The sequence below is a fragment of the Emydura macquarii genome, unplaced genomic scaffold (genome assembly GCF_026122565.2).
Source record: "Emydura macquarii macquarii isolate MOO-44397 ecotype Brisbane River unplaced genomic scaffold, CSIRO-AGI_Emac_v2 contig_2636, whole genome shotgun sequence".
NCBI lineage: Eukaryota > Metazoa > Chordata > Testudines > Chelidae > Emydura > Emydura macquarii.
The window spans coordinates 11307753-11334271 of record NW_027132773.1 but is presented as its reverse complement, the minus strand read 5'-3'; the positions used below and the strand labels follow the sequence as shown (position 1 = coordinate 11334271).

General features: G+C 38.7%; 1 protein-coding gene across 6 annotated transcripts in view; it reads left to right on the top strand.

The window, feature by feature from the left end:
- The window catches only part of TMEM117 (transmembrane protein 117), a 253739-nt gene that overhangs the window by 144093 nt on the left and 83127 nt on the right, over positions 1-26519 (top strand). For all 6 annotated transcript variants that reach the window (XM_067564169.1, XM_067564168.1, XM_067564167.1 and 3 more), the window contains one exon: positions 24875-24972. In XM_067564169.1, the coding sequence (XP_067420270.1) occupies positions 24875-24972 (98 nt within the window). The remainder of the gene's footprint in view (positions 1-24874; positions 24973-26519) is intronic.

The following is a 26519-nucleotide window of genomic DNA, read 5'->3' as shown; positions in this document are numbered from 1 at the left end:
TACTTCATCATATGCAAGTTAAAGGTTTTGCGGCTTTTGGATTCTTGATTCTCAGGGGAACACCTTAAGTTGTAACTACCAGTTCTTCTCAGAACACCAGCATAGAGCTGATAAGAGTAACTTGACTTTCAGTATTTGCTGGGTTAATTAAGGGATAAATTTGAGGTGTTGATAACAGGCACTCTCCTAACCCTCTTCACTCAGTGCTTGCCGTTATCAAAAAGAGCATAGGAATAATGTTGGAAAGCTAGCATGTAAGTTTGCTTATTTATTATTTATATTTTGGATTTATGCTTGAAACCTGGTTCACACTCTTTGCTGTCTGGCCCCAAGTCATCAAAAATTTAAGCATGTGTTTAAGTTCCGTTGTCTTGAATGTGCTAATGGGTTAGAAGTACTTCAAGTTAAGCATGTGCTTAAGTGTTTTGCTGATTTAGGGCCTCCCTCTGTTTCATTTTCTCTCCTTTCCCAGCCTGTAGGAAAAATGTTATTTTTGTAGCTTTTTCTTTTGTTTGCTTGTTTGTGAAGAGTGTGTTTGTGTGAAAAATAAATCAAAGTCAAAGAACTGGGTTTTGTATGTATTTTGCAGAAGGTGAGGTCTGCAGCCATTCTCATCTCTTGTGAGCAGTAGTTTCATAATCTAGGTTGAGTTTCTGTGAAAGCTAGGTCTCCTGCACTCATGAGCCTCTTTCCTTTGTTGACTGTTTCATTGTCCTAGAGGACCATAGCCATCATAGGAGGTCATAGTTGCAGAGAGTAAAGCAATCAACCAGGTAGCTAGGGCCTGTTCCACGGAGAGGAATATATATATATATATCATGGCAAAGACTCTGCACATTGTATTCAGTGGGAAACCAGCGCAGAGAAAGAGGTAGCAGGGGAATGTATTCTTAGTGACTTCTGTTGCTAAGCAGACTGGTAACTTCTTGTACCAGGGGGAGCTTTTTCACAATGTGTGGTTTCATTCCTAGATATAATGAGATGCAGTAAATTAAGACTGGAGGTCAAAAATGTGTGGATCGACATGACCAGGTCTGTGTCTGACAGGAAGCAGATAGATGTGGGTGTCTCAGTTAGGTAGGACTTTTTATAAGAAAGTTTTGAAATGTGACAAGGTCCAGGAGTTTTCAGAGGCACTCTGAAGGCACAGCGGTTTCTTCTTGCCTTGCACATGAGGGAAGTAGTCATTTTCACTTGGAGGAGGAAATAGTCTGACAGGATAGGGAGTAGTTCTTTCATTTCTTATGTCCATATCCATTCCAGTCTCCAGGGTTAGAGCAGCTGTTTATGTGAGTCCATTGATTCCCTATAAAATCCCCTCCTAAGGAAGAGACTTTGAATAGGAGATTAAGAATTTACTACTAAGGATGGTGGCTTAAAGCCACAATTTAGCTCTTATTATTATACATTTGTAGCAGAAAGAATAATGATTCCACTGTAATGTGGTTGCTATACGTGTTTTCTGGATAATGGCTGTATTGCTGCTGAGACAATTGATGACTCCTTTCTGTTAATCTGAAATTTAAATTAACTTGAAAAAAAAAAGTATCATCTCCACTGGACTTTTGCTCCCTATATAGTCTAATAACTTGCTATAATTTAAAAGCATTGCATATCTCTCTCGTATGGCAAAAAGGATTTAGTGCTCATTAGCATGACTGACAGTTGGGCTGACTATTGTGTACTTTTCAGTTTTCATGCCGAGTTCTTAAATATTTTTACACATCAGCCAGGAAGATTTTTATGGATTATTTAAAAAATCACATCATTCATGTGTGTAACAAATGCGCACACACAGAACTAAGCCAGATTTTAAAAACGCATGGACAATTTTAAAAGTGAAGGACTTTGACCTGTTTTCCAGTATGAGGCATGTATCACCTCACTACTATTTTTGAAATTGTTGTTGTGCTGCTAGAGGATGTTGGGGGCTACCATCAGACGTATCTTTCATCTTTAAGCAATCCCAGACTCCTTGGAGGCTGGTGGATGTGTTAGCCACTCTTCATTCAGGATAAATGTAAGAAGCACATTTAATGTGGCTCTAAGAGGAAGACAAGAGAAAGAGCTTCCTTCAGTCCTAGTGTTTGCTGGACAGAGGCTTGGAAATGTGAGCAAGGAAACTGTTTCCTGTTGTTTGTTCCTGCTATGTTCTGGGAAACAGGACTTTGTGTATGTTCCTTGTGAAGAAGCAGGATCGCACCCAAGAAATACCAGACTCCATCATCAGTTTCTCTTCCTCTTAGACACAACCCCAAGGCCCTGAATATTGTTCAACTGGTTGCTCAGGCCCAAAGGGTAACAATCTGATTCTTCACATGATAACGTATGCCAAATAACTAGTTCTTTAAGCTACCTAGAGGTGTGTATTATATGCTAGATGTTAAGGTCAAACCATTATAGGAAAAAGTGGATAGGGAGTATCATTTGTGGTCTCTTACACTAAAGAACAGACTAATCTAAATCATTGCTTTTTAATTTGTCTCCAGAAAAATATCCATGCTTTATGAAAAGCAAAACAAGTTAGTTTACATTAGGATTATACTTCGTACTGAGCAGAAACTTTTTTCTTTTCCACTTTGTATCTTTCTCCAGTTTACGCTGTTTGTTGTGAAATCATTTTGTTTGAGAATCCTGATTCCTCTAGGGACTGTACATATATTGCTGTTTAATAGACTACAATCATAAATCAGTAAAAAAATCAAGTGAAGCTTGGTTCACACATACACAGATATCCTGTTAACCAGAAGTACTGATTTCAGACACACAACCTTAAATCATTACTGTAAATAGTTCTTCCCTGTTTTCTCTCAAATAGAAACAAAGCTGTTTAGAGCAATATCTTGTTAGGTCTACCAAACTAAGCAGGGTTGTGCCTGGTTAATACTTGGTTGTGAGCCTTCCAAGAAGAACCCAGAATGGAACAAATCTATTACTTGGATGTAAACTCATGCAAGACAGTCAATGATGGTCATCCAAGAGTCGTACAATAAAACCAATGTAAAGCAGCTGAGGCTGTATTATGCTTTCCATGAAGGCCCCCGTTGGAACTCTCAGGGCAACCATAGTCGGGGGAGACCATGGTAGTGTAGTTCCTTTGGATCCATGCTGTCAGAGTGGGGCAGGCACTCCTGTTTCAGAGGAGATAGCCCTGGCTCCCTGCAGATCCATGGGTCTCACTTAGGTTTGTGAGTAGGTCTTGTGACCTATTCCGTGAGATGGAGGAAAGCCCGCCCACCCACCCACTCCTGACAGGACAGTGGAGAACTCAGAGGGCACACCACACGAAGAGATCCTCCTACATAAAAAGTCCTCTTCTGCAGGCTTTACCATGGTACAGGATGATCCAGGCCCTTATTCATTCTTAGTGCTTACTCAGGCAAATGCCCATTGAGTTCAATCACAGTACATTAATTTTTACTACCTATGCAAATTTGAAAAAGGATCATAATCAAAAAATATTTCTAGCATGGCGCTAGCAGCTCATCTGCAGAGGTCACCCAGGAACATGAAAATAATGTAGTACAAATGTATGGCCAGCCTCGCTAGCACTAAAATAAACATAAGAACAGCCATATTCAGTCAGACAATCGTCCATCCATCCAGCCTAGGCCAGTATCCTGTCTTCCAACAGTGGCCAATATTAGTGCTCCAGAGGGAATGAATAGAACAGGAAATCATCAAGTGATCCATTCTGTTGGCCATTCCCAGCTTCTGGCAAACAGCAATCCCTGCCTATCCTGGCTAATAACCATTGATGGACCTATCCTCCGTGAACTTAACTAGTTCTTTTTTGAACCCTGTTATAGTCTTGGCCTTCACAACATCCTCGGGCAAGGAGTTCCACAGCTTGACTGTGCATTGTGTGAAGAAATACTTCCTTTTGTTCATTTTAAACCTGCTGCCTATTAATTTCATTTGGTGACCCCTAGTTCTTGTGTTATGAGAAGGAATAAATAACACTTCCTTATTTACTTTCTCCACACCAGTCATGATTTTATAGCCTTCTATCATATCCCCCATTAGTCTGTTTTCCAAGCTGAAAAGTCCCAGTCTTATTAATCTCTCCTCATATGGAAGCTATTCCATACCCTTGCCTTTTTCTGTACCTTTTCCAATTCCAATATATCTTTTTTTGAGATGGGGCGACTAGATCTGCACACAGTATTCAACATGTGGGCGTACCATGGATTTATATAGAGGCAATATGATGTTTTCTGTCTTATTATCTATCCCTTTCCTAATGATTCTCAACATTCTGTTAGCTTTTTTGACTGCTGCTGCACACTGAGTGGATGTTTTCAGAGAACTATCCACAGTAATTCCAAGATCTCGTTCTTGAGTGGTAACAGCTAATTTAGACCCCATTATTTCATATGTATAGTTGGGATTATGTATATGTGTATGTATAGTTCTCCAAAGTGTATTATTTTGCATTTATCAACATTGAATTTCATTTGCCATTTTGTTGCCCAGTCACACAGTTTTTTGTTTGTATTAAAATCCGGAAAACTATTAATATTTTGAGAGAAGGGCTTCAAGGAACACTCTCAGTGCTAATTTAACCCAAAATATAGGTGTTTGGAAAACAAGCTTTTATAAAACCTAAAATGAAATGTTCACATGCCATCTAATAGAAAACAATGCAAGTAATCTTTAAAAGAAACCTTGTGCTGCACTCATTGCTAGTACAGAAAAAACTGATATGAAACCCACATTGTTGAAGCTGATTAGATTGTTCTTATTGTCTAAGACTAGAGGAATGCAAATAAACCAAAACAAAAAACAAAAATAAAACAAATCCCAACATAAAAGCATCAATGAAAGCAACTTAGATTTATAGAATTGTTTTTACTGCTAATTATTACTGTACATATTGGTAATCAAAAGCATTATCGGTAATATAAGTAACATTTTGGGTTTTAAAAAAATGTTATTTTTCACCTGATGTACTTTTAATGCATTTTAAGAAACATGAAAATGGTAGCACCATAATCTAGGTATAACACAGCTTCATGGTGAATGAAGTTTATCAGAAGCACCTCATCTTGCTGGTATATTATGTTTCCGCAACATTTCATTGGCCTATCTATAGAAGGTAAAGCTCAGAAACAATTAAGGTAAAACTACTAAAGAATTCAGTAGCAAATCCAATAGAATAACACGACTGCTTTTAAGTCAGTAGTTTAGACTAGAGGAAACAGCTGTGTAAGAACAATGTCTTTTGAAGCACAGTAGATCTTGACAAGAGCTCAGATCCCTGATATTTCAGCCTTGTCCATTTGTCAGCGTAAAGACAAGATAAAGTCTTGTGGGATTAAGCAGATTCCATGGCTAAAAATATAGTTTGACACTTCTTGTGTGCATTTGACAAGTCTACACAAAGAATATATGAGTATTCTTTTCAGCTATCAAGGAATATATGTTTTTAAGAGAGACTGCATTCTGTTATTTGAATTTAAATTGAATCTGTGTTGCACTGGTACCTTCAAAGAATTGCAACCACATGTTTTTAGGTTTTTCTTCTTTCAGAGCTTCATAAATACACATGGAAAAGATCTCAGATGACAAATATGTTACAAAAAATGTTAATTAATATTCGGAAACTATTTTTCAGTGTGTCTAAATTTGTAAACTGTGTGCTGTAGTGAGAAATGAACTATTTGTTTTCTTCTTTTTATTTCCATCAGTAAATACTTAAATAAGATGTTTAAAAATGGCTCACAACAATCTGACATCTGGAGTGAACACTTTTAAATATAGGATTTATTTCAGATAGTGTGACTTTTTGCCAAAGCTAGTCAATGGGCTCAAGAAGGTGAGTTTTGAATGGTCAGTGCATGCAGGAGTGGGACTTTAGGAGTTTTCTGGTTCAACTGTAAAATTGTGAAATGGTATTTACAAAAGCTAATTCTTATTTTGTCCGTGCCATCCATGCCAAAGCTAATTGTGCTATATGTATTATATATTATTCATAAAGAATAAACGATAGACAGCCAAGAGTATCAGGGCTGTAATTAACATCAAAGAGTTCTGGAGAGAGTATAATAAATTGCAACTGTAAAGCTTGACTGACTTGTGATGCACCAGAATTCCAAACCAGAGTTGGGTCCAATTCTTGTCTCTGTTACACGGGTGTAAAACTGATAATGGATGCCAACTAGGAAATCTAATTGGCATAACTCTGGATTTGCAGACATGTAAAGGAGAGCAGAATTTAACCCTTTAAGCTTTTTTTCATAGTTTTCCGTTTGTCTTTATTTTTCTTTTTTAAACAAGACAAAGCTTCCACTTCAGAACAGCTGGGAACTGAGCCTGGGATACTTCTCATGCATCTTTAATTTGCTCTTTCTGATGAACAAGTTTTTCTGGCCACTTGTAAGGCAATGAAAGTTTCTTTCTCACACCAGCGGGCAGATCACCTAGCTGCTGTTGCAAACGGCAGCTGTAGCTGAGAGGGAGGCCAGCCTGCCAAACTTGCAGAAGCTGTTGGTTTGAGATTCGGTCTCCTGCGGAGTTTCTCACCAAGACTGCCTTCAATATCTAGGGGTTTTGATGGTGTCACAGCCATGGCTGCATCTCTCTTGCCATTAAAGTAACCAGGAATAGAACAGAGAGTCTGGCGAGCCCTTATCAGATCTCACCATTGTCTGAATCACGTGATGCAGGGCTGAACTAGTGGCTCCTAAGTGAGTGAAGCTTGTAGCTACAAGAACTTGCAGGGGAGGCTGGATGGAGGAAAAGGGTGTGTGGCAGGGCACTTGTGTGCCTGGCTGATCACGAGCTGTCAAAATGGCCCCTTGGGGATGTGGGCACACAAGCGTAAGTTAAAGCAGCCTGAACACTGGGGACTGGTCTAGATCCTTGCCAGCCTTGGGATTAGTGCAACTTAAATGTGGTTTAATGCCCTGGTCTCCCACTTAGCACAGCTCATCCAGACTGGGGATCTGGTCAAATACTATTATCCTCTTAGAAAAATATGTTGAACTCAAATCATGTTAAACTATGTTTTCTTATGCACAAAAGGAGCTTCATATGTTTTAAAACTGGTTGCAAAGACTCACTCCACAGAAAAGCACATTCAAGATGGTGCCCGTTTCTTGATATCTACGATGATAAAAGATGCTGATATCTCCACTATAGTGCACTGTCCTTGCAACAGTCACTGCAGCATGGGCAAGTTCACTCAAGCCTCCCTAAGAGTTCACTAGACTTGAAAAGGGCTGGTGCTCTGTGTGACATATCCTACACCAATGCTGTCTTTTGTTCTTTACTTTCTATAATATTTTCTGCAGGACTGATTGCCTTTGCCTAGTGATCTTCTTACATCCTGTAGGATCAGCACAGCAGCAGGTCTCAGTACTACTTACTTGTTGCCATGTCAATTTCCAACGATACATTTTTAATTTAACAAAACTAATCTGCAGGTTTAGCAATGCTCTTGATTTTACTCCTTAAAGATAAAGTCATAAAGCTAGAGGAACTGCAGGAATCCGTTATTGCTCATTTCCCAATTGACACTTCAGTTTTTATTTCTAGCCATTGTGCCATGACATGTATTGTTGGGTGGTGGTGGTTGTTGTTGTTTTTGCCATATTCTGCTTGTAGTTCATGGGAATATGATGCGGCCAACAACACAAGATTTAGTGTTAATCTGAAAGCTTGATGTCATGTAGCAAACAAAATTAATGCTTTTTTTTTTTTTTTTTTTTGCAAATACACTTATCTATAAATGTTGTTTAAATGATTATTTTATATTTTTAATGGCTTTGCTGTTTGTAGTTAAAATATAAATCCTTATGGGTCATTTAGTACAGTATTATGTAGAAGAAAGTTCTGCAAAATTGAAAAGCTAGAGGATTCCTGGCAAGAAAAATACAAAGACTGAAATGAGTGAAGACAAAGAAACAAATGAGGATCATTTTTAGACCAACACTTATCTGAACACAAGGTTCCTGTCTCAAAAACAGAGATTAATACTTACAGGGATCAGAGGATAAAACAGCAGCCAAAAGAATGTAGAATAAGAAATGGCAGATTATATATTAGCAGAATTTATGTGCTTGCCCACAATCAAAGTGCATATTTCTTTAAGATATTTCAGTCAGAAGCTACATATACACCAGCACTGCTTATAGTACATTGTTGTATAAGGGTGTATATACTATACACCTTAGCATCATTATATTGAGTGCCATGTAAATCCCCCTAATAAATGCTCTCTTCAGTAGTAAATTGATTACTTTTATAACACTGCAACTAAGAGTATGTATGCAAGTAAAACTTACATGCTTCACAGCAAGACCAGGCACAAGAGTAGGAGATAAGCTATTTCAGGTGGTGTAATTTGTAGCACTTCCTCTGCAATGTAATGTCTTCACCTTCTGCTTCCTTTCCTTCTAGAAGCCCTTGTTCACTGTCTACTTTTACAATTCCCACACTTGTGAAGTTTTTTATTTTTAGTATGGACTTCAGAGGAGTTAGGTCAATTTACACAAGCTCAGCTTCCAGCCAACTGATTACACACAGCAATGAAAACTGCCATACACTCTGTTTTCTCCTTTACTCCAAAAAATAAACCATTTTTAGGTGCCAACCAGTGACCATGGATGTCAGTGGAGAGATTCCCATTGAAGTCAGTGGTCACAGGATTGGACCTTAAATGTATATAAAAACCCATTAAACTCCAAGAACTCCCCCATGTACCAAACAAGGTGTGAGAAGTACTTTTAACTTCTAGCCTAGGCCTTCATTCTGAATATTCTTTTGCAGGTTCATACTGGCTAGGGATAGTGGTTCCCAACCTTTTTGGCTCAAGGGCCACAGATATCATTTTTACAACCCTGAAGGGCCACCAGTCTCTGCCAGCAGCCCCCTCACCCCACTGCAGCCAGACGGAAGGAGTTCAGCGAGGAGGCTACCTCCTCGCTGATCTCCCGTCTCTCTGGCTGCAGCAGGGAAACCTCATGCGTCCTGTAGCCCTGTGCACTCCACCTGGGTCCCTAGGCAGTGGCTCCCTTCTGCAGCCAGGGGGATGGAAGATCACTGCTTCCTTCCCTCTGGCTCCACCTGGGACCCCAGCACCTATGGACTCAGGCAGAGCGCTTTGCCGTGCTCTCTGCTACATGCAGGGGGAGGGGAATGCTAATTTCTTATCCCCTTGGCTGCAGCAAGGAGCCTGCACCCGTCTTTTAGAGCCGCGGAAACGCGCTCTGTCTGGTTCCTTAGGCAGCAGCTCCCTTCTGCAGCCAGCAGGAAAGGAGCTGCAGGCCACTTTGAAAGCCTCTGCGGGCCACTTTTGGCCCCCAGGTGACAGGTTGGGAACCACTGGGCTAGTCCATTTGCTGGACTTATTTCTGCCTCACATTCTCACTCGCATTGTATCTTGCCTCTGTTTCTCTTTCTGTATGCCCTTCTTCTAGGAATCTTCCTCTTTCCAGAAATCTTCTTCCTCAGTCCCCCCTATACTGGCTCCTATCTCTTTTCCATTTCCCCACAAAATATTATGCTATTCAGAATCAAGAAGGGTCGTTTAACAAGACTTTTTTGGTTTTGTGGGAAGGCGCAAATGGCCTTGTTTTAATCTAGGAACATTCTCGTCAGTGTACAGCTTGTATTTTTCTGAAAAATCAGACTTTGTCTTTATTACAACTGTTTCATTTTAAACCCAGGATCACACAAATTTCAGCAAATAATCATAAGATATAATATTTAACTTTCACTTCACCAATTCTGACACATGCACCAGTATTATGCATATGTGCCTACAACACCAATCTATCTTCAGATCACCAGTAATTACAGCTGTTTGAAAAAAATCATAATTCATTTTTTAAATGAAAAACAGACACTTTTTTGGTGATTATTTTCCCCAAAAATTCATACTGTTTTTCAGCCAGCTGTAGACTTGGTCAAAACATTTTAAATGGAATTTTTTTTAACAAAACACGGGACAAAGTTTTTGCAAAAGCTGTTTGCATTTGTCAATCAGCCTTACTAGAACTTGTTGTTTTCTTGAGATTCCTGTTTAAGTGACAAGATAAGGCAGTGTAGCTGTGTATTGTACCTTCATATGGAACCTAGTGGTGAATATGTATTACAGGTCACCCTCTGTGCCAAGCTACAGAGGATATGAGTTGCTATTCTTCCTGTATGTGAGCTTCTATAACCCCACCTATGCTAGGTGGGCTTTTTAGCTCGAATGGCAGTAGCTCAAATTATTTGTTCTTGGTTCAATTTCTGGTATGCTGGTGATGAGGGTGAATTAGAAATCCCTTGAGAAAGTGTCAGTAGGACCATTTATCAGAATGGTTTAATATATGTATTACATGTATTACAGGAGGGGAGTTTTTATTTTAGGTTGCTGGCTGGTAGAATTTCTATTTCAAATATTATTTCAATGCTTCTAAGGTGTTGTTGTAGTGCTAATTGTGTGTAGGGCACCTAGAACCTCTTGTTGGTGTCATTTATTATTATTAAAATCTAAATAAAATATATTAATATAAGCTATATTTTGTTGTTTATATTTGCATATTCATTTTCCCTAATCAGTTTAACTCTTCTAGATAGTGTATGATTTATTTTTATATTAATGTCAACTTTTGTATCTGTCTACACCTACAAATTACTCAAATTATTCCATAAAATGAACTGAATCAAAAGTTCTGTTATTTTGGAAGTGTCATGAAATTTGTATGAGTTCCACCTCATCTACCTCCTATACAAAGAGGTCCTGAGTTTGCATCATAGTTTCTGAACAACTGAAAATGCAACAAGTGTAGGTTTCCTATAAATCTATGCATTAAAAGCTCACAGTGAATTGCACAGTAAGTCTGGGCATAGAGGTGGAGGAAGTAAAAGAATCCTTTCGCCACCTAGTCGATATTTTAGGCACTACAGCTCTTTCCAGAGTGGCCCTGCCACTTAGTGAGGCCATTATGGACCCAGTTAAGGGGCTGAGGCAGATCTCTGCATTCCTTCCTCCCAACTTCAAAAAGGGCTGAGTGCGAGTATTGTATACCTGCCTAAGGTTATAAGTTCCCTTACTCCCATTCACCCACCCCCGAGGTCACTGGTAATATCTGCTGCCAATGAGAGGAACAGGCAGGGTCATTGGAGCGCAACCCCAAAATCAAAGACTCAAAAAAGTTAGACATGTTTGGTAGGAAAGTTTATTCTACAAAGGGGTTGCAGCTCAGGATTGCAAACCAGCATGCACTTTTGTGCAGGTATGACTTTAATGTCTGGGACTCCATGCTAAAATGTAAAGACATGCTCCCAGAAGATGCTAGGCAGGAGTTCTCCTTGCTAGTGGATGAGAGGAAAGCTCTGACAAGGGCCTGGCTGCAAGCGGCTCTGGATGAGGCTGACTTGGCTGCCAGGTATCTGGCTTCAGCAGCGGCTGTGGATAGGAGCTCCTGGTTGCAGGGAGGAGCTTGCTCATCCCTCCTTTGTGAGGAAGTAATTCACCTATGGGAATTTTGCATAGCTCATTCAATCAACCTCGAGGCTTCTTACCTTCCAGGGGAGCAGATCAAGCTAGCAGGCCACCTGAGCAGGTCCTTTTCAAGTTATCACGGTTGGTCACTTCACCCAGATGTAGCCAGATGCATTTTGCAGCTGTGGGGGACTCTATTTGCAAACAAATTCAACAGAAATGCTCCCAATTTTGCCCCATGCAAGGCCTCAGTCCAGGCTCAATCACAGATGCGTTTCTGCTATCCTGGACAGAAAATCTTCACTATGCTTTTGCTGCGATTCCACTCCTATGCAGAGTGCTACCAAAGATCAAGCAGGGCCAGGTCTGGGTTATATTAATAGTCCCAGCATGGCCCTACCAATACTGATTCTCCACTCTACTGGACTCTGTTGCATATCCAATCTCACTCCCATTGAATCCGGATCTGATTTCCCAAGACCATGGCCGGCTGCTCCACCCAAATGTGTGATCCCTTCGTATGATAGCTTGGAAGCTCCTTGGCTAAATCCCAGAGAACAGCTTGCCCGGAGCAAGTTTGCCAGGTCTTACTAAGTAGCAGAAAGCCCTCCACCAGAGCCATCTATCTGTCAGAATGGAAGCAATTCTCTGTCTGGGCTTGTCAAACCAGAGTCTCGTCGATGCATTTGTCCATCCAACATATATTTGGTTATCTGCTGCACCTGAAACAGCAAGGCTTAGCAGTTTCCTATGTCAAGGTTCACTTGGCAGTAATATCAACATTCCACCGTCACATGGATAACTGTTTCTGATGACATGACAATCACATTCCTTAAAGGTCTGGAGAGGTTGTACCCTCACTTAAGGGAGCTCATTCCTCTGTGGGACTTGAACTTGGTCTCATCTAGACTTATGGGACTACCATAACGACCTGTAAGGTGGTTTCCTAATTACCATCACGTCCGCCAGAAGGGTCTCTGAATTGTATGCCATGATATCCAAAACATCATATACAGTCTTCTTGGAAGATAAGGTGTTCTTATACCCTTATCTGAGTTTTCTCTCTAAAGTAGTTTCAGATTTCATATCAGTCAATTTACTTACCTGTTTTTTATCTAAAACCTCACGCAAATAGGGACGAGTAACAGCTATACACATTGGATGTTAGATGACCACTTGTGTTCTATTTACACAGAACCAAACTGTGTTAGCTGTCCATTCAACTATTTATGGCTATAGTGGACAGAATGAAAGGTCCTCCAATTACCTAACAGAGAATTTCATCTTGGATAACTTCCTTTATCCATGCTTGTTTTGATATGGCAAGCATTTCATCACCAGACAAGCTGATTGCTCACTCCACAAGATTGCAGGCATCCTCAATGGCATTTCTAGTACAGATCTCTATCCAGGACATTTGTAAAGCAATCAACCTGTTCATTGGTGCACACTTTCTCCTTCCATCATGCCATCACCCAGTACTTTAGAGATAGCTAATTTGGTCAAGCTGTACTACAGTCTGTGTGTACATGAACTCTGATCCCTTTGCCTCTATTATTGTTTGGTAGTCACCAAGAGTGGAATGCACAGATGCAATCACTCAGAAAATTAAAAACGGTTACTAATCTTTTGTAAATGTTGTTCCTGGAGATGTGTTACACATGTCCATTCCACAATCCACCCCTCCTATCCCACTACATCAGAATTTCCAGAAAGAAAGAACTGAGGGGACTTTGGCTCAGCTGGGCCCTTTATACTGACGTGTAGGAGCAGAGGGCTCTTGAGCTGCCCCAACAGGTACCATCAAGAGAAAAATTTCCAGCAACTGTGCATGGAGCACGCACATGCCAAGAGTGCAATGGACGTGCAACACACCTCGAAGAATAGTTACGAAAGGTTAGTAATCGGTTTTTTGGAGAAACTGAATTATCAAGAAGTTATAACATAACAGAGTTAACATCTACGTGTGACAGAGTAAATGGAAAAAAATTTATTGATAACCTACATGCTGTAGCTAATGTAAACATACCTGTATTTACTATAAATATCATTTAAGCTAAACTTCATGAAAACATTGGGGAAAATATGGTCTTTGCTTGTTCTACATAAATCGAAAAGAAGATCTGGTTTGGTGGGATGAGAAAGAGGGATTAGCAAAATTGAGTCAGAGGAGAATAAGTGAATTCAGCACTTAAAGGAAATAACTTTTTACGTGTGTGAGAGGCAAGAAGGTCAAAGCTTAGACAAGCAAAGAAAGGCAGTCAAGCCCTGCTATTCTCCAAGGCATTATACTAAATGTAAACAGCTTACCAGCATCATCGGAAGCTGCTTATCAACATCATTAGTACAGGATTTAAAAATGATTGGGGAATATTCGTTATTGTTTTGTAAATAAGGAAAGGCAGAGTTTAAAATATTGATTCTAAACCCTTAAAATGATGAAATGAGAAAAGGGGATATCTGGATAGAATGTTGTAGTCAACTAGTTTTCAACTAAATACCAGCCAAACATGATTTTCAACAGAAGGTGCACAATCCTATGCAAAACACTGATTAAAATGCTTAATCAAGTAAGCTGAGATGACAAACAAGACCAGCTGTAGAGCAAAGATTGTACCATATCAGCTGTGCACACAGCATGGCTTAGACCTGAGAATTGTCCACACTGGAGAAGTCATAATGTTGAAAATTATTGTTCAAAACAGAATCTGATAAAAATCTACATTTCACCATGTTGATAGTACAGCGTTTTTAAAATTGTGGCATCTGAACTCTTGAGAGGTACCTTTTCTGTTTGGTGGAAGATGGTCTCTCTTGATGTGATTTTTCTCTTTTGTTTATTTTCTTAAAGCATATTTGTTGGCATTACAGCATGTTCTATGAATATAAATAAGGCAAAGATGCATTTTAATGAGCGATCATTAGTTGAGTTCATATGGTTTTGTGTATGAACAATAGAAGAAGATGAATGTGTCAAACAAATGACCAGTAGCCATGTAGCAGTGATCTAGTGTTGCTTGCTCTTTTCCAAAAGGCATCATTGAGTATCTCCTATCACCATTCCGTATGGGATGAATGTTTGCAAACTGGCAATAGACAGTATGAAGTATGCAGGGGGGAGAAACCCTGAGAAATCACTGATTTGGCATTTATGTAGAAATTGTCCGACTTCACATTGAAGTGTAACATAAAAATAGACTTATTTTGGAAGTTTAGTAGTAACTACATAGTTGGTATTGTTTTCTAAATGGGGCTAAAAATAAGGCATAAATTCCTTTGTTGTCTCTAAAAGCAGGTAGCCTATCAATGTGAGATTTCACACAGGAATAGTTTTTATTCTCTTTTGAATTTTTTTTATCCCTGGTACCACCTTTCCCCTCTTTTCTGAACTCTGCCCTCCCCACACAACAGACTGGTAGAGCAAACATCCACAACTAATAGTATTGGAGGGGGTCAGGGGGGTTAACTTGGTAAAGGGATATTTTGGAGCAGGGTGAGCTGAGGGGTGGGACCTACGGCTTCAGTGCATGGTAGTTGTAATCGTAAACTGTAGCTCTGCGGTTGGAAGAACAGAGGATTCCGATGGTAGGTGGCTTAGCTTTTCATTTCCTTGATTTTTATAAGATTAATGTCAGGTGTGTTTGTGCAGCAACATTAAGCTTTAACAAATTTTTTTGAATATATTATTACTATTATTGATATTGCTGTAGTACTTAGGGTTGGGGACGTTGTGTACTAAGTGTTACCAAACACGTGTGCACATGCTGCCTTCCTTGAAGAGCTGACAATAAAATTTAAGTAAGGTCCACACACACACAGAAAAAGTAATCTGAAGGATGAGGGCAGGGTGCATAAGAGTAACTGTCATATGCCATATGGTCACTTGGGCTAGCAAAGTGCTAACTTGATAGCTCTGAAATATTTACACTTTTTTAACAACATCTAAAAAATTCGTATCAAACCATAACCCCCTGAGTCCTGCAACATATCCTCTACACATACAACAGTAAGGCCTGATCTACACTAGAAAATTAGGTCTGTTCAACTATGTCAGTCAGGGGAAGAATTGTTCTGTTGACCTATCTATCGGCTCTCGGGAAGGTGGATTACCGACGATGATGGGAGAACCCCTCCCGTTGGCATAGCTTGTATCTGCATTGAAGCACTAGAGTAGTGCTGCTGTTGTGTTTAAGTGTAGACAAGCCCTTACAGATTTTCACCTGTAGTTAGTTCTTAAGTTAACGTTTACCATCTCTGCACCTTGGTACCTACAATAGCATAGTACATCCATATGCATGTTACCAGCTCCTGTGATTTTATCATGAAGTCTTGGGCATTTTTCTTGAAGTCCCAGATCTTGACGTCATGTGCATATGTGAAAATCTGAGCTTCCATTTAAAAGAAAAAGTAATTTTCTATACTTCTTGGTTGCAGAGAAAAGCTTGAAAACATGAACCTTAAAGGCTCAAAAAAGAGAATGCAAATAAAATGAAACCTCAAAAAAAAATTTTTTAAATTAAGATTTTTAAGGCAGTCATGATATTTTGTGCATTGGTAATACTGCTACTCTTAGAGCATCCAGTATTTAGACACTGTAGTGTGATAACACTGGTAAAAGTTGACTTTAATGGGGGAATCACTCTTCCATTAATTAATTAATTAACACAATTAATCCCTCAGCTCCCTAATCAGAGAAGAGTAGCAGAAAGAATGAATTCCTCCAATTTATGTGTCTTTTTCTAATATAAAGGATGTTGGTAACCAAGTACAATCTGCCAGGTGCATTCTCAGAGGAGCTGCTGTTTCTTACTCTCCCACAAGGGTCCCTATCTTTAGTGAGTTTCAAATCATTGTCTTCCTTTGGTGTCATTTTTATAGGCCTTTTTACGGTTTTTCCTATGTATCGAGTTTTATAAAGCATTGTTTGCCTGGACTATTTTTAAATAAAGAGTCTTACATTGAAAGTGGACTCCATTGTCATTTTCACATGCAAATATTCTGGTTCACTTACCAACTGAGAGTACGTGTGACAGTGAAATAGTCTGAAGATTATTGGGTACGTTCACTAAGAATGACGAACAGTCCCAGTGGAAGCTTGGCTTCCATGCAGCACCTTTGTTCCCAGAAGCCAGACATTAGAGTAACTTTTAAGAAGTGGGATTGGCTAACTAGAGGATTTATCTGTCATTCAGAGAGTTTGCATTTGCTCCAAGGGCAGTATTTCTTTGGAAATGTAATAAGATATTGCTTAATATAGCGATTTTTAAGCTGTTAAAGCTTTCGTTTTTTGACTGTGGTTGTAGTTTCTATACACATGGGTAATTAAAAACAATATTAATGTTGCACATATGTAATTTAAAGGATATTTGGCAAAGGCTTTTGATCTGAACAGAAATTCATTTAGTTGCCTAATTCCCTCTTGTGTGATAAAGGCGATGTTGAAGAGAGGCTTGGGAAAGGTTGCAAAATGTATTGCGTAAGTAGCTGCAGTTTATTTTTTGTTGACATCTTCCATTTTCTGGTTACTCTTTGAAAACTAAAAGCTAGTTATTTGCAGAATATTCACAGAACATTATCTAAATTTCTGTTAAGCTCTCGTATACTGTGTTGCTGTAGTCATGTTGGTCCCAGGATATTGGAGCAGCAAGGTGGGAGAGGTAATAACTTTTATTGGACCAACTTCTGTCGGTGAGCGAAACAAGCTTTTGAGCTTACACAGAGCTCTTCTTCAGGTCTGGGAAATGTACTCAGAGTGACACAGTTAAATACAGTAGAATCTTAGAGTTACGAATACCTCGGGAATGGAGGTTGTTCGTAACTTTGAACCAAATGTTATAGTTGTCTTTGAAAAGTTTACAACTGAACATTGACTTAATACTTTAATACTTAAAGCTTTGAAACTTTACTACAGAGAAGAAAAATACTGCTTTTAACCATGTTAATTTAATGAAATAAGCACAGAAACAGTTTCCTTACCTTGTCAAATCTTATTTTAAACTTTCCCTTTATTTTTTAATAGTTTACATTTAACACAGTACTGTACTGTATTTGCTTTTTTTTGTCTCTGCTGCTGCCTGATTGCATACTTCCGGTTCCAGATGAGGTGTGTGGTAAACTGGGCAGTTCGTAACTCTATGGTTCTACTGTACAAGGTAGAACAGATTGTTTAGCATAAGGAGTTAACACTTATTTCAAGGAACCATCCAAAGTGAGTGGCCCATTAACACCTCTCCAATCATGGGGGGAAGGGCGGGAGGAGAGAAAAAAAGCTAAGGGAAGATGTGTGTGTGTGTACGGGGAGATTTAAATAGGTTATAGATTGTTGTAATAAGCCATAAATCCAGTGTCTCTGTTCAGTCCATGATTTGTTTTCTCTTTTTCCTTCCTATGACTGGAGAGGTGTTAACTGGCCACTCCACCTTGAATGGTTCCTTGAAATATGAGTTAACCATTTATGCTAAACATTCTGTTCTACCTCATATTTAGCTGTGACACTTAGTATATTTCCCAGACCTGAAGAAGAGCACTGTGTAGCTTGAAGGCTTGTTTCCCTCACCAACTAAAGTTGGTTCAATATGAAATAACCTCCCCCACCTTGTAAAACTCTTTATCTTTATTAAGACTAAAAACATTTAGAGCCAAATCCTTGGCTGTGTCTGATGAGCAATGCAGTACAGGTTAGAAGCCAGGGAAGGAGGTGCTAAAGTAGTGTAAGGTTCACATTTGTACCTTCCTGATTCTGGGGCTGCTATATGCCTGTCCCCAGACATAAATTAGAGCAGGCTGAAAGCTGCTCTAAATTATACCAACTGTGAATAGCTCCAAGGAGCCATAATAGCAACTGGACATTAGTGACACAGAGGGAAACTGAATTCACAGCCCTTTTACTCTGGCCAGGCCCCCTGCTCTAGCAGCAGGGAAGGAGGGTCAGGGGGTAATTTAGTAGCCCCTGTGCTTGCTCTACGCCACTGGAAAATCCACTGGCATGCAGGTGATCCTCCTATGACCATTTATCCAGGCTTTACAGTCAAATTCTCCTAGCAATGCCATGCAGAGGCTGAATCCCACCTCAAAATCAGTTTTTACCAACCAGATTCCTTATAGTTTGCATACCAGCCAGTATGAATTGACAGCCATGCCTACAATGCCTATGCTTTCCTTAGTTAATGTTAACAATATACTGAATCCATGAGATCATTGCAGTTGGTTTTGTCTTTAACATGCAGCAAAATAGTTATCAAAATAAAACCTACTTGACAGGGGCTAGTTTTCACCTAACAAAGAAAGTTACTGGGAATTCAATTTTTTGTAGCTTTCTCCTCTTTTACAAAGAAAAACACCCTTAAATAATATAAATATGACTCCCAGGAATCAAGCAGTAAAAAAGACCAGCAATCTTTGATCCCAGTTGGTTTTCCTTTATCCACTTTGGAATACTTACAAAGCTACCCACCCAAGATGGAAGGCATGGAGGGAAGAGAAGAACATTTCACTAAGCCAAATTAGTAGTACATAATTAGCCATTGTCACAAATCTCTCCTCCTCATTCTACAGGAGAAATACCTTTCCATCATGCTGTCATAGAAGGTGGAGCTGTGGGCTTCTTTTACTGTTAATGATTCAAATGATTGTTAGCAATTCAAATGATGACCCTCCCACATCAAAACATGAACACAGGGAAAGTTCCATTGATGGCTTATTGGCCTAACTTCACCTCTGTCTCTAATGATACCATAATATGAACAGAGTCATGACTCTGTCCAAGAACAATAGAGAATAGCTACTGCAAAAAACTGTCTGCTCCTTCTTCTTCCCTATCTGTTGCAGTGCACCAGTGTATGCAGGCCTTACAGAGAGAGAGGGTTCTTAGGAGAGGACATTTAAGGAAATGGCTCTGAACTCTTGAGTTTTTGCTGTAAATGAACCTTCCTCCAGGGACTAGTTTTTGTATTTGGTGCTTAACTGCAATAATGGTTGGCACACTATAAATACAGACGTGGATAGATAGGTTTCTTGAAGGAGAGGAGGATGTATGGTCGATCCAATGGGTAGTATGCAAGCCTGGGCCATAGAAATCTGGGTTTCATTCCCTTCTCTACCACGGTTGTCCCATATGACTTTTGCAAGTCACTTAGCTCCTCTGTGCCTCTGTTTACTATCTGTGAAATGGGGATTATACCACTTGCCTTTCTTACAGGGGTATTGTGAAGATAAATACATTAAAGATTGTGAGGTGCTCAGATACTACATTGAAGGGGACCATGTTAGTACATAAGTCAAATAAATGCCTTTAAGACATGCCCACAGATGCAAGATATCTCCCTGATTTCCGTGGAATTATAGAGGAAACATAGAAATCCCCTGCTCCAATCTAACAGGAATGGATCTTTAAAAGAATCTTTGTCTATAATTGTTCTGAAGGAGAATAGAGGGCATTTTTCATTGCAGCTAGTTATGAAGAGGTATATTGATTCACCCCAGTTTCTGAGCAGTATGTCCAATATGGACTACGTCAGAGACCACTCATGCTGACCTTATAGTCTCTGATTTAATGTGTTCATTACTTTGTTATCTATCCTTTCAGGTATAGAGCCACTGGATACACTTAGTGTCCCAGGCACTATTACCACAGAGTCATAGCTTTCAGACAAATTAGCTGGGAAATGAGCACTTCTTGTTTGTTGATATAAAACATTGCTGTGGCGTTGTCTGTTAGAATTTAAACTACTTAGTGCTTAATTACAGGTGGAAACGATTTCAGAGTCCATCAAATGCTTGTAGTTCTAGACTGTTCTGATGGACTATGGCTTCTCATATATTCCATCCTCTGTATATGGTTAAATTCTGGAGGTGTGCTCCTCACCCAATTTGATTACCTGCTGATGGCCATTATGAATGAAGTATTGAAGGAAATTCCAGGGTTCTCTAGTTCAGACATTTCCAAATGTTCATAGGGTGATTCAGTTCCTAATAGAGAGTGTCTCATGGTCCATCTTCCTTCCAATTTATGCCTACTCAAATTGTTTACATGGAAAAGTGCTATTATGAAAGTATTTAATATATTTTAATTATTTTAAATGTATTAAAAGCTGGAACCAAAGATGATGAGCAAGCACTATTTCACAAACCAACTCTCAAGCAATAGCTCCAACGACTACAGTGTGGGAACTTCTGCTTTAGTTCCTATCCAGGAAGGGTTTTGAAGATATTTTTGAAGGAATGGTCAAAAGTGTCCCTAAGTTGTCCTTGTTTAGAGTTTTATTTGCATCTGGCCGGTTTGTAAAAGGCTGTCAGTGTTTGTCTGAAACACTTGTTAGCAGATGTTGACCTTATTGTGAAAGGATTAAGTGGCACTCACTGAGGTAGTGAAGTGACTTTCTTGGGAGAGGAGATCTAGGGTGTGGTCTGAGCAACCCTGAGGGAAGAACTTTCAGAGCAGCTAAACCTGATAGAAGGAGCAAGCTGATCTTATGGTACCTTATTGTTGCTTTCTTTGTTAATAAAATCAAGCATCAGAAGAAGGATGAATTTAGACTTCACAATGGGAACTGTGCTCATAGCACAGATTGGGAAAGGTTCCTGTTTGCAATTACTTATTATGCTCTTTCTCTGATAGCACCTTGTAGGATTCTCTCTATCCCCCCACTTCCCCTCAGAGCTGGGAGGTTTAGCTTTTGAGTTGTTTTCTCTCACACACTTTGGGTTTTTTTCATATTTCTCCGAGCCACACATTTTAATCTTATGTTGAATCATTTTGAATTGGGATTTTTCCTCCTGGGAGCTTCACCTTCCAATCTGTCAAAGGGACAAACTAGACTGAATATTCAGAAAGCAGCATTTATACTCAGCAAGGAGTGTGGCTGCAATACTGCCTTACTATCATGGCCCTCAAAGGTGAAAAGACCTTAAGAGCTAGAGAAGTTCTGCCGAACTCACACTAAGCCAGGAGTGAGAATCAGTTGCACAGTAATTTTCTCTTTCTGCTATAGTTGATGTAATAAGAAAGAGGTTTTTGACCAATGGCGAGGGTAGTTTACAAAAAACTGATGTCATAATAAGAATAAATAAATAATTACTTTCCTATAGCACTTTTCATCTGAGCATCTCAAAGCACTTTACAAAGATGAGTAAGTATCATTATACCCATTTTATACCTGTTGTCTATTGGTATTTTTTTTGTCTGGTAGTGGTATTTCCATTAATAACTGTTCAACTCAAAATGTCCTGCTTTTACCTGGTTGCAGTGTACCATGTCACAGTGGGCCTTGTCAATTTTTTTTCTATAACTAACATTGTGAGTCATAAGATTTCTACATTGATCTAATGATTAAAAAGATGTGCCACTAAAGTATTGCTGGTTAGCCTCATAGATAATATGCAGTCACATTTATATTTGTGTCTTGCAAAATGAAGTTCGTGGTTCGATAAGACAGTCCAAGAAATGCCGATTTTGTTTTTCACTGAGCATGCCTCTGACTCTGCACACCATGTAATTGTAGTTTGTAAGCCTTTAAAGACATTACCCATTTTTCTGATGAAACATGGAGTGAAACATAGGAACAGAGTTATGCATAAAAAGCCAGACATTTTTAAATTGAGTCAGTATAACCAAACAATGTAATACAGTATCACATTCCTAGTTCACTTCTTTCATAGTTACAGATACAAAACTAATTAATTAAGTAAAGGATATTTTTAAGTGGCTTTCACCATTTTATCTTGGCCATACAAGATGCATTCTTCAATCATTCTGTTTATGTATGTATGTATTGCCCATCATAGGACATCTACTCTGCAATATACACAGCATTTTTCCGGATAGTCTCATCTAACAGAGATAAGTGTTTGCCAGTTCATTGGATTTTGAGATGTGAAGAGAGAAATACATTCTTTTACTTGTAGAAAACAAATAAAAGGTTTGATTTTTTTTTTCTTCCAACGCTGGTGGAAGTTAAAACAACTTGTTGCCATTATATTGATTCTATCCAAACAAAACGTGTATTGTGACAAAGCTGAGTACCTTCCTCCCATGCATCATTTTCCCCAACGACTGTCCTTGACCAACACCAGAAGATGAATTTGATTTCTCTAATGCAAAAGATAATTGGATTTTTCTTTACTGAATGCATCCCTTTTAATGACTCTCTTTGCTTCTGCCAATTTAGCTACAAGTGACCTGACATTGATCTGATGATAAGACTTAAAATAAATGCTGGAGCTAAGAGATGAAAAAGACCGGCTGTCTGATATCAGAACGAATATGTCCTGCCTCATCTTGCCATTTTCCTCAGCAAATGTCACTTACTTGAATGTCATTTTTATAAAACACGCTGCTGTAATAACTGTCATACAGCAGCAGATTGCTTCCTTCGAGCACATATAATAAGTATTTCCCAGAAAGCACTGGAGAAAACATTTTGCAAATTGAATAAAACCTGCCCAGTAATCATCCTTTTCCTTGCAAATATTTATTACTGTACAGAATCTTCCTGAAACTGGATAAGTATTGCTGAATGGAATTAATTAAATCTTTAGAGGGGCTTTTTAAGCATTAAATATGTATGCAAATATTTACTTAGTTAACCTTGGGGGCCTTATTAAGATAAAAACTGTCATAAAATGGTGATCAGAGAAAGGAATTAACAAACGAAAACAATTGGAAATAGTAATATTTCAGAATATAATCAATTCTTTCTTCAAGTTAAGTATGATAGAATCATGGAATCCTGGAGTCTATATTTCTGTTTATATGCCATACATGCTTGTTTTCATGATCATTTAGGACCCCATTCTGCAGTATGTTGAGCATCCTGACACCTCGTGGGAGGAGAACCCTAAAATTAAGAGGTGGATTTGATTCATATGTAGTTTTGATTTAAACACGTGCTGTGAGTTCCCTTTGAGAACACTATAAAATGTCTTAGAATGAAAGTACTAATTCACATGCTAGCTGAGTAAATGAAATTAAAAAACCAAACCAAAACAATTCTATACTTCAAAAAATAAACCGGGAAGAAAATAAAAATAAAAAATCCTCTGTAAAACTGGCTTCTATTTGGAAGTGAGTAAAACCAGGGTGTTTTTTTTTTCCCTGTTAAAGTCTCTTTAGGAGTTACTTACACATTTATCAAAGCAATTAACAGTTTTTAAAATATATACTGATGCTAGTTGCAGATAAGCATTTGTTTTACTGCATTTCAGAGCAAGGGCTGTGTACTGCCTTTAAAACAAAACTTCTGTGAATGTTTCCCCCACCATTGAGGTTTCTAAATAGCAAGATGGATTAAATGACTATGCTGTGTTTTTCAATACTTTACAAGAGTGTTAACCTGAAAAAATGGATACGGTTTTTTAACACTCCCCATAGATCAGAGATATTCAAATCCATTGCTGAAGTTCAGGCTCATTTCTAATTCTTTTTGTAAAACATCCAAAAGTAGTATTGTGTATGGGTCTCAGAGCAGAATTTGACAGTCTGTTTATATATGAGTACTGAAAATCGGAATAAGCATTTCATTTTTTAAATACCATGTAAGGGAACAGCAGAAATGTTAGGGTCATATATGGCCTTTACTATGTGTGTACATTTCTCATTGGCATCTGGGATTGAGAGCAGATCGAGGGTGGCATATGGCCTTTACTTCACAAGCTTCCTTGGCTTCAATCCTTGGGACTGCAATTCAGATTTCAGAGCCAAAATTCTTTCGACACTGCTCACTGAACTTGGACTTACGTCCTCAGCTGGACTGGAACAGTACTGTGTTTGCCTTCTTCATAGCCAAAAGTGGAAAGTAACCTACATTCTATTTCTCTTAGATCTTCATAAGTTTTGATGAAGACAATACAGGTAATTTGCTCATTTAGATTAGCTTCTGTCCTCACTGCATCTTTGGCAGTATATGAGCCCTCTCACATCTCTAACAAAGGGGTACACACCAGTTCTAGAAGGCAGAACAGAGTTCATGTAGGTTTAAAATAAGAACGCTGCAGACAATATCTTTGTTCAGATTTTCAGCTTAGCTGTCATTACAAATGTTGACTAGAACGATATGGAATGAAAAACCTTTTTTAATCTAAAAATGTGTTTTTAAAACTGTGACACTGAGGCTTGGTCTGCACTTACCTCCGCGATTCAGCAGCAGTCGACGGGAGTTATGCAAAGTACGCAAAGAGCTTGCGTAACTCCCGTAGACATCTGTGCTTCTTTTCTGTGCACCTTCTTCACTGCACTGTGCCGACGGGAACCGCGTTCCTGTCGACGCAGCCCTATGCCACTTGCGGGGGTGGATTAATAACGTCGACTTCTGGATTGATTGAGTGGGTCTTCACTGACCGCTCAGTCGATCCAGATAAGTCAATCTGACGGCGGTGACTTTGCCGCCATCAGTGTAGACATAGCCTGATTTAAACCTAAATGATTTCCTTTTTCCTCCATAGGTCACTGATATGATGCTTCAGGACAAGCCCTATCCTGACTGGGGGAAGTCTGCCAGAGCTTTCTGGAAGAAGGGAAATATTAGGATCATTTTATTCTGGTAGGAAAACAGTAAAATCCAATTATTTTAAGTGAACCCTGAATAAACATCCAAACCTCTACACAATGTACCTTCTAACTCTCTATGGCAGTGAAGAAATTTGAAGTGAATTCTTGATAAGAAGAACAAAACTGATAAAGGAATTAAGCTATATTTTCTAACAAAATGTCATACAATATTTGTCAGCCTGTTAAAATACTTTTATATGAATAAAAATGCTTTAGGCCAATTTAGATCAATGCTGCATATGCATGAACACCCTCTAATAAGAATACATAACATATGAGACAAATTTTAAAATTGCCTTAACCTGGATTCTATTTTTTTATCTAAGCAATTGTGGGCACAAAACTGTAGGTTCAAATTTGCTGGCACATGCGATAACGTTAACATGTCTAATTACCTGTTTGTCCCTGTAAATAGGGTAATTAGACATCTAAATGCTCTCGTATGCCTTCAATTACATGTAGCAACATTTCACATTCACAGTTTAATGTGAATGCAAAAATAGATTTGGTCCTATATTTCTGAGAAAGAATATAAGAAATAGACAAGAAGTAAAACAGTATACCTAAATAATGAGGTACAACAGTCATACGAACCAAAAGTTACGCTTCTCAAAATGTAATTTCAGCCTGAGTCACACTAATAAAAAGGAATATAACCCATGGTAGGTAGAATGAAAAATGGAAACTAGACGGTCTAAGAGGAAATTTGAAGAGCATATTGTCAAAGACATAAAAAGGATAATAAGACATTCTTCAGATATAGGAGAATATCAGTGGGTCTACTATCCTAGCAAAGGGTAAAGAGAGAAATTCAGGAGGATATGTTGTAGAGAAGCTAAATGATTTTTTTGCATCAGTTCTCACCACAGAGGATATTGGAATACTTACATCTTTCAGGTAATAAAGCTGCGATACTGTAAGAAACTGAGGCATCAAAAAAAGGTGCCAGAACAAATTGATAAAGTAACCAGGACCAGATGCCACACTGGATACACCCAGGAGTTGGAGTAATTTGAGAATAAAGGGGCTGAGCTAACAAAAATATGCAACTCTCATTAAAATAAAGTATAGTGGAGGACTGAAGGTTAAGAAGTGTTGTACCTATTTTTTTTTTAAGTGCTGGAATCATTCCAGCACATGACCAACCTCTGACAAGTCAGTACCAGGTAATCTTATTGAAATGATAATTAAAAATAAAATATAAAAAACCCTCTTAAATTAACGCATGATACAAAAATCCAGCATAGTTTTTCTAAAGGAAAATAATCCCCCTCTGATCTGTAAGAACTCTTTGAGCATGTCAGCAAAATAATGGATGAAGGAGAACTGGTGGATCTAATTTATTTGAACTTTCAAAAGGCCTTTGACAAAATTCCTCACAAGAAGCAATTAAGAAAACTAATAAATCATGAGGTGAGAGGTAAAGCAGATTAGAAATTGGCTAAGAAATAGATAACAGAAAGAATAAAATAGTCACTTTTTTGCCATGTTGCAAACTAAAAATGGGGTGCCCCAAAATTCTGCACTAGAATTGGTGTT